A 9,915-nucleotide genomic window follows, 5' to 3' on the forward strand; every position below is an offset into this window, starting at 1 on the left:
CTGATTGGTGTTTCTGGTTTCTTGGGATATAGTCCTAGAAGTGGGATCACTGGGTCAAATGGGAACTCCATGTTTAGTTTTTTGAGGAAACTCATACTGTTCTCCACAGTGGCTGCACCAGTCTGCATTCCCACCAGCAGTGCACGAGGGTTCCTTTTTCTCCACATCCTTGCCAGCACTTGTTGATTTGTTAATGATAGCCATTGTGACAGGTGTGAGATGGTATCTCATTGTCGTTTTGACTTGCATCTCTCGGATGATTAGTGACTTTGAGCATGTTTTTATATGTCTCTTGGCCTTCTGTATGTCCTCTTTCGAAAAGTGTCTACTTAGGTCCTTTGCCCATTTTTTGATTGGATCATTTATCTTTCTTTTGTTAAGTTGTATGAGTTCTCTGAAAATTTTGGAGATTAAACTCTTATCTGAAATAGCATTGGCAAATATGTTCTCTCATGCAGTGGGCTTTCTTGTTGTTTTGTTGATGATTTCTTTTGCTGTGCAGAAGCTTTTTATTTTGATGTAGTCCCCTTTGTTTATTTTCTCCTTAGTCTCCATTGCCCTAGGAACTGTGTCGGTAAAGATATTGCTACGACATATGTCTGCTATTTTGCTGCCTATGTAGTCTTGTAGGATTTTTATGGTTTCCTGACTTACATTTAAGTCCTTTAGCCATTTTGAGTTTTTTTGTGTGTGTATGGTGTAAATTGGTGATCTAGTTTCATTTTTTTTGCATGTTTCTGACCAACCAAATTTCCCAGCACCTTTATACCCCAAATCATTTTATGTTCCAATCTTGATTTATGTAAATGGATAACTGCTATCTTAATGTACTAACGTATATGTTACCTTTTATCATGTACTGTTTAGACTGTCCATAAGCAGTTCTTCCCTATCAAATTATAAGCTCTTTGAAGACAAGAATGAATTTAGCTGCCTTCTCTATCCTCCACATGTACGGCACAGTGCTAAGATCACAGTGCTCAAATTACTACATGAGTAATTGCTCCTTGGGGACCACAGTTTAGGAACTATTTCTACAAGTGCTCCTGGACATAAGGGACATTGTTCAGTGTAGCACCAGGAAATTAAGTGTTACAAAAAAATTTTGGTGCCCTAGCCAAGAAGCTCAGTTGTTTAGAGCATCCTTCTCTGATATACCGGCATTGTGGGTTCAATCCCTGGTCAGGGCACATACAAGAATCAACCAGTGAATGCGTAAATAAGTGGAACAATAAATTGATGTTTCTCTCTCTCTAAAATTAATCAATAAATAACAATTTTTGAAAAATTGTTGGTGATGACAGTAATAGTAATCCTTCAACTAGGCTGAGGAGAGGATCAACATAATAATTACCAGCTCTGTTATTTCTTATTTCATGACCTGTTTTATTTGAGTTCCCTTTTTTTAATATAGTAGGATTTTGATATGAGAGAAAATATGTTTATCAACTGCCTGACCACTCACCACATCTTGATAGCCTAACAATTTTTTATACCCTTTAAGTTCACCAAGCCATACACATATTATTTACTCTTCAGGAATGATTTATTTTTGTAAATTTGACCATTACTTTCTATTAATTGCTAATCTCCCTGACACTTGCACAACAAATAGTAAGTATTCAATCCATTAAATATTCTCTATTGTACTTATGTTGAAATTTTTTTGTGGTTCAGACAGAATTCTGGTATTGTAATCAGAGAAAAATATTCAGTGAGTATCCGTTATAAAGTCAAGATCTGAGCTGGCTGTAGGGGACTACTTTTTTAAAAAATTTAAAACATGCTTGTAGTTCCTTAGATTTTTAAAAACTTGGTTATATAGACATTCATTAAAAAAAAACAACAACAACTAAAGAAGAGTGCTAAATTTTCTGTTATTATCCAATAAACCGTTATACTCATTTTAAAGCACTTGGTATGTTAATAAAATCTAAGATCTCCTTTCTCTTCCAGACCACCTGAGCATATTTTTCCAATGAAAAGTCTTTTGGTACACACAATGACATATTTAGGCCTTCACTCAACTCCCTTTGGTGTGGAAATTTGTCATGTTTAATAGAGTCACATCAGGCATCATTTCTGTCAGTAACTAATGCAGGCTGGATCATATATCACTAAACGTAATGAAAGCATCTGTGTTCCACTTTAGAACAACAATGTGAGCTAATATGTATTGTATACTTACTCTGTACCATGCATTTTGCATGCACTATTTTCCTTCATTTGCATTAATGTTACAGATGAAGAAACTGAGGCGCAAAGTGATTAAATAAGTCACTGTGTTTACAACACTTGAACACAGGTTTCCAGACCTAAAGCCCACATTTTTAATCATTATGCTAGTCTGAGGTTTCCAAAGTATGGGCTCTAAATTATGTAAAATAAATATGTTCATTTCTCTATTCATTTTTTAAGTTAAATATCTATTCATTGAGTTTACCAGTAAGAGTAATCCATAATATATAGGATAGATTTTAATAATGGTTTAAAATGAATACCATGAGATGAAATTAAATGCTACTAAAGCTTTTCATCTAAACTAATAATTTTTAACTAATAGACTTTATCTTAGTTAATAATTGTAATACTTTAGGAATTATGTTCTATTTTGGCTTCTGAATCATCACTAAGTAGAATGATGATCTTCACAGATGAGATGTATAATAGAATCAGACCTTCAATTTGTAAAGTTATCGAAATGCTGTTACTCAGGATAATAAAAAATTGGATAAATTATTCAGTGTTATATTATTTGTTTAATAAAAAGCAAAACCTCATTTAGAACTTAGCTTCCCTGTAATTTCATAGTTTTCATGGCTATAGACAACAATGACAAGTTTTTCCAAAGCAAACTCATCCTTGGTTTTAAAGGATTCATTTTAGAAGCAAATAAAATAAATATAAGTCCCATTCTTGGTAGCATCTCACACTGATGCTGCCATTGGAGAAAAGAGGCATCTGTGTTAATTGGGCCCTAGCGGTTCCCACTTGCAGCAGCACAAACAGAAAAGATGAAGCAGCTGGTGCCTGTGGCCAGGGTAACCAGCTCAACAAGCATTGTGTGCAGCTTACAGTGGGAGGGAAAGTAAGCCAGTGCCCAGATGTAGAGCGCCAGTCACGAGGGTGAGCAGGACGTGGTCCAAGCTATCAAAGCCCTCCCCAGCCAGAGTTTGTTCTTAAGATGTGGGAATACATTTCATGAGTCCAAAGTATAAATTTAAAAGCATTCTTTTATTTAGTTTTCAGCTTCATTTCATCATTTGAGAGGTTTCTATTCAGGTAGGAGAATTCAGATACTTTTCCCATCTGTATTGCCAATAAAAATCTTTAACACCTTCTGTTGTTTCCCTACAGCAGACTGCAAAATGCCCTGGCATCAACAGTGTTATTATCAAAGGAAATTCTGTCCTGGCTTTATAAATAAGGCTATATTTTATGATCTCTTTAAGATACTATTACAGTATTTTTATGTCCTATCAAGCAATTTCAAAAAATTATTACAAACCCAGTGGTGTATTCTGAATCATGGCCATATTAAATAGATTAAATAAACTGCACTTCTTTATGAGAAGTACAGCAGCTGGGACTGCTTGATCATTTTACACTTGATCTTGGGTCCTCACAACAACCTGTAGCAAGACTGGGCTTTCATATGTTAATAAAGTAATGGCTGCCTAGACAAGAGGCCCAACTGGACTTCTTCCAGTACAAACATCAGCTATATAGTCTAACTAGAGGCCCGGTGCACGAAATTTGTGCACTGGGGGGTGGGGTTCCCTCAGCCCAGCCTGTCCCTCTCACAGTCCGGGAGCCCTCAGTGGATGTCCTACTGACAGCCACAGTCTGGCAGCAGAGGCTCAGAGCAGGCGTTCTGTGTGTGTGTGTGTGTGTGTGTGTGTGTGTGTGTGTGTGTGTATGTATGTGTCTGCTGGGGCCTTCCCCCAGCCGCATTGGAGGCTCAGAGCAGACACTGTGTGTGTGTGTGTGTGTGTGTGTGTGTGTGTGTGTGTGTCTGCTGGGGGCCTGCCCCCAGCCACACCATGGAGGCTTGGAGTAGGTGCCCCTCTGTGTTGATCTCTCAGGCTCCTGGCCTCCACTGTGTGTTTTTCTCTCCCTTGAGCTCTGGCCAGGTTGGGGTGCTGCCTACAGGCTGCGCTTTCCTGCTCATGGATCACTGGATCACTGCAGAGACCAGGGGCAGACCCTGCTGGGTGCTGCCTGTAAGGGAACTTTCCTGCTCTGGGTTTGCCATGGCGATCCCAGGAGCAGGCCCACCTGGGGGCCGTCTGCCCTCTGCATTTGCCTGCTCTGGGATCGCCATGGGGTCCCAGCTGGCAGCAGGGCTTAGGCAGCACACAGGGGTCCCGGCTGGGGGCGGGGCTTAGGTGATGCGATCGCACCGCCTAAACCTGGCTGCCCAGGGCCGCACACGGGGCCCGGATGGTGTCTGGCACTGGCCAGCCCTACCTTCAGTATGCAAATTAACTGCCATCTTTTGGTGGCGGTTAATTTGCATATGGCGCTGATTAGCCAATGGGAAGCGTAGTGAAGGTACGGTCAATTACCCTTTTTGTCTTTTACTAGATAGGATTGCTACTTTTTCAATGCTTAAGAATTATAATATAAACAGAACACCTATGCTTTGCACTGCCCAGCAAGTTAGGTTTGGAACAGTCCCAGAATGCTAACTGACAACAGCTTCTTAGCAGCAGCTGGTGGCAGTGTTCACCCTGATGGCACTTCCACAGTCCCAATTCCAGATGAATTATAGCTTGTTCCTATAAAGAGAAAAGACTTTCTCCATATACATACATATATGTGTGTGTGTGTGTGTGTGTGTGTGTTAATTGTCTTTTTGTTGTTTCAAAAATTATTTCCAAGATATTGAGAAATAGTTATTATTAACACAGACTAAGTCATCCAGGATTTCCCATAATTTAAAACACAATGTCAGTTTCAAATGTCACTATAGAGCTCAAGGAATCCATAATTCATTCAATTCTGTATGAAAACTAATCATGTGTATAGTGTGTACCTTTACAGGTATCCATTTGTATGGCAAAATTATATTGTCCATATATTTTAAATTAGAATACAATTTGGTACCTCTTAGTAGTTTGTCATTCTTATATCTCTGACTGTAGAAATATTTTCCATGAAATGTGGTCAGTCCTGTTCATCCCCAGATTTTTAGATGCTGCCTGGCTAGTCTGATTTTATAACCTGTCCTCCTTAATTTTCATTCTTCTGTACATTTGCTGTTTTTGTTAAAAAGTTAAATATATTTTGGGAATCATAGTTGTAATATTTCTGCTATGCGGATGGTACTTATTATAAAACCCAGTAATTTTAGTAAATGGTGATATGAAGAAAATATTTTCTTTAAACCTATTTTTAGGGTATAAAATGTTGTTTTACATAATCCAACTTCAAAATCAGTTTTCTATGATTTTACCAAATAACTACAGTTGTGTCAAAAAGCTTTCAAATCTTTTTTTAAAATATATTTTTATTGATTTCAGAAAGGAAGGGAGAGGGAGAGAGAATTAGAAACATCAATGATGACAGAGAAGCGTTGAATGGCTGCCTCCTGCACACCCCCTACTGGGGATTGAGCCTGCAATCATGGCATGTGCCCTTCACCTGAATTGAATATGGGACCCTTTAGTCCACAGGCTGTCACTCTATCCACTGAGCCAAACTGGCTAGGGCTCAAAATTTTTTAGAAAAATATTTAAACTTAAAATTACCCAAATACTGTGTCGTCAAAAAGCTTTTAGATCATAGGTTATAGGTGTATAAGGTTTCATTATACTAGTATTCATCTTTCTATGTTTCTGTACATTTACAAATTTCATAACTTTTTCAAATATAGCAAAACATGAATTTTATGGAAACTTGATTTTAATCTTAAACCAATGTCATATTTGCTATTGAGTATATGTTATAAAAAAACAACAACTTGTGTTTTATGGCTTAAGAGAATATTGTTTGTTATATAATTATATTTAATTAATATGTCATATTTTGTTTAATATATAGTAATTAACATTTAATAGAATTAGTAAATCTATTAAAATGACTTAAATTTTAACATATTTTTATTTTATTTTTAAATATATTTTATTGATTTCAGAGAGGATGGAAAAGGGAGAGAGAGATAGAAACATCAATGTTGAGAAAGAATCATTGCTCAGCTGCCTCCTGCACATCCACTACTGGGGATCAAGCCTGCAATCTGGGCATGTGCCTTAACCAGGAATGGAACTAGTGACCTCCTGGTTCATAGGTTGATGCTCAACCACTGAGCCACCGCAGCTGGGCAACATTATACTTTTTATTTTATTTTTTTCCCATCACCATTTATCCCCTCTATGCATTCTTACACCTTCTTCCCCCCTCTCCCTTCCCCCACAATGTCCATGAGTTCTCTCACTTCTTTTCTTTTTTGCTTAATCCCTCCACCATCCCCAATACCCCTCCCCTCAACCAGAGCTGTCTGTCTCCAGTGCAAATTTGGCCTCCTCCAGGGGAAAGTCTCTTTTCCTTTCAAGTCAAACACTCTTGGTATTTGTATGCTAGACAAACACTACTCATAATTTTCAAACCGACATTTCCCCTCAGGTTAGACTTATCCATAAGCTAGTGTGGGGGAGGGCGAATGAGTCACAGTCATTTAGGTTCTACTGTCAGTTTTCTAGGGTAATTAATGTGTTTCACTTTACTTGAAAGATGATTTAGAAATACAATTTCATGTTGAGTGCCCTTAGGGCTATAGTTATTCTTTCTCAAATAGGCACTTACTTTTATACAAACTCAAGTAAAAAAGAAAAGATGATATGCCCAACATGCATCTCAATAGTTTCCTCTCAAACACAATGACAACTAGATCTCTTAGATTTAAATGGCATAGTAGATATGAAATAATTTGTATAAGGTATTATGATATAATGAAAATATGAAAAATTTCAAGTTTTCCAGAAGTCAGTTTTACCATCATTTTTATTTTCTGATTATTTTTCTAGTCTTAAAATTTTTATTTTATCTTATTTAATATAATTTTATGTTACTGAATTATATTTTAATCTACTGTATGTATATTTTTTTACTCTTATTTCACTCTCTCATTTGTAAATATGCCACCAGAAAAGAAAAACCCTATTTCTCAATTTATTTGGGGATTTTTTTTTCTTTCCTTTGTTTGAGTTAACCAAACCTATCTAACTTTTAATATGTGCAGTGACAAATACATTTTGTAAATGTTTTTAAAAACTGTCCAAGGAATGTTCCATCCGATAACATTATCTCGTTTCTCATTTTCAATATGCAGGGTGTGCTTTGTGCAGCTCCCCTAATTTTTATCATTCCATCAGCATGTTATCTGAAACTGTCTGAAGAACCGAGGACACACTCCGACAAGATTATGTCCTGTGTCATGCTCCCCATTGGTGCTGTGGTGATGGTCGTGGGGTTCGTCATGGCCGTGACAAATCCGCAGGACTGCACGCACGGCCAGGAAATGTTCTACTGCTTTCCTGACAATTTCTCTCTCACAAACATCTCAGTTTCTCATTTTCAACTGACCACTCAGCTTTCAGTTTTAAACATCAGTACCTCTCAATGAGTTGACTGCTTTAAAAAATATGTACATTTTCATAGAGTTCTTAACCACATTATGGCATTCACACGTTTTAGTATCTATATTATAAAATTATTACCTTGGCATTTATTAAGACTTGGCTTTCCTTATTCTTTAGCTCAATAGGAAATTTAAAAAGAAGAATCAAATCCACTTTTTCTTAAGCTGGGACAAAATAAATGTCTTGTTTTACCGACCGCTGCACTCATCTTAATTTCAGAAGGAAAGTGAAGCCTTTGACATTTGCTGTCATCCTCTCAAAGCATTATTCTGTTATTTAATATGTGAGCCAACATACTCTGCTTTCAAATAAGTGGGTGATTGTTGGTATAATTTTTTTATGTGTGTCCTTTATGAAAAACAAACAAAAAACCCCCCACAGTTTTCATCTATGGTATCGAAGGGAAGAGAAGGGAACCTGTTAGAGAGTAAATATTCTGAAAGCAAAGTGAAGCTCTCATTATAATTTCAGCAGCATCCCTCGTTCAGAGGGAAGTGAATCCCTGGAGAAACGAGTAAGGTCCTTGCTGTGTTAAGAGCATAAATAATAGACTGGACTTACGGAGCAAGGTGTGTGAGGAATCAATATACCTCCCAACTTCTGATCTTGTGAGAATACGATGGTAGTGCCATTAAATAAATTATGAAACAGGAGGGGGAAAACCCACAAGTTGTTCTGAGGTAGGAGCCCACTAGGTCATTTTGCATCAGCTTTGGGCCTGTTGAATTTGAAGTGCTGGCAGGAATATACAACTGGAAGCTGAACTTTCAGACAAGAAGCTTGCAAGAACAATCGGGGCTGCAGAAAGGCATTCTCACTCCTTCCAGAGGCGGGGTGGGGTGGGTGAGGGCGTTCCTCAGAGGAATTCATGGGAGCTTTGGTTGCCTGGATTCTCCAGGAGCAGACACTGAGATGGGGTTTGGCATGCAGGGTATTTATTAGGGATCACAGCTAATGGGAGCGAGGAGGAAAGCAGGATTGGGAGGGCAAAGTGGAACTGCAGTGCAGACCAACAGAGCCTCAGCCAAGTCCACAGGGAGCTTGGAGCATACCTGGCCCATCAGAGTTGTCCCTGTTCAGGAGAAATGGCCGGGTTTCAGCACCACCGCCTGCATCAGTCCTTGAAGGTGGGCTCCAGTGGAAGGACGTGCCCTTGGGCTAGGCAGCTCTTTGCAGCCAACCAACCTAAAGCAACTGAAAGCTGGAGGCTGTCTGCTGGTAGCTGGGCACCACATGCTTCCTTTAGGGGACCTGGGAGGCACAGCTGTGTCCACCACAGCTGACCTCAGTTTTAATTAGGATTTCTTATATCTGTCTCATTTTTAAATTTAAATCCTCACCCGAGGATATGTTTTTATTGATATTAGAGAGAAAGGAAGGGCGAGGAAGAGAGAGAGAAACATCGATCCATTGCCTCCCGTATGTGCCCCGACTACAGATCAAACCCACAACCTGGATATGTGCTGTGACAGGGAATTGAACTGACGACTCTTTGGTGAACAGGACAATGATCCAATCAAGTGAGCCACACTGTCCAAGGCAGGAAATGAGGATTTTATGTCTTTATATCTATGACTATCTTTTATTTTGTTTTTCAATTATAATTTACGTTTAATATTATTTTGTATTAGTTTCAAGTATACAGCATAGTGATTGGACACTCCTATACTTTACAAAGTGTTCCCTCGATATTTCCAGTACCCACCTGGCACCATTCTATGGCAATCTTTTAAAAGTAAAACATACTTTGGGACCATCTGAGTGGCTACCTTATATCAAGTATCACCCAAGATTTTATTTCTCACCGTTTCATTTATATTTCAATCAAGTTGATAATCCATAGTATTATATTAACTATTGCCAAATACTGAGACAACATCACAAGCAGGGGTAATACATACATACATGTGTGTTTGTATCAATCACAGGCACACAAAAAAAAAATTCCACAGGAAGAGTGTCACTGTCCTTTGAATAAAGAAGTGGTGAGGGCTGAGTCATCATGTGTCTCGCATAGTAAGAAAGGCCTATTGAAAGCAAAGGAAGCTGCACCTTAGCAGGCAGATCCATGCTCAGGCTTAGAGTAGTGATTTTGCTTCAATTCAGCATCGTGCATGCCACTAAATCAATTTAAATTCTATTGACTATGAAGATTTCCTGTATTTAATTTGTAGATTTTACAGTTGCTCAAGAATCATAAGGTTAAGTAGTTTGTGGCTATTTTTAGATTGCTACATGTTTTGGTAAAATAATAAAAATTCTTTCATTCCAT

At 38.2% G+C, this 9,915-nt stretch overlaps 1 protein-coding gene across 1 annotated transcript in view; it reads left to right on the forward strand.

Moving 5' to 3' along the window:
• The window catches only part of SLC38A11 (solute carrier family 38 member 11), a 54,215-nt gene extending 46,386 nt beyond the window's left edge, over positions 1-7,829 (forward strand). Inside the window, exon 12 of the mRNA XM_059702498.1 lies at positions 7,334-7,829. Coding sequence (XP_059558481.1) covers positions 7,334-7,627 — 294 coding nt within the window. The 3' untranslated portion in view covers positions 7,628-7,829. The remainder of the gene's footprint in view (positions 1-7,333) is intronic.
• Positions 7,830-9,915: the final 2,086 nt, after the last annotated feature.

Source organism: Myotis daubentonii, chromosome 7, assembly GCF_963259705.1.
Source record: "Myotis daubentonii chromosome 7, mMyoDau2.1, whole genome shotgun sequence".
Lineage (NCBI taxonomy): Eukaryota > Metazoa > Chordata > Mammalia > Chiroptera > Vespertilionidae > Myotis > Myotis daubentonii.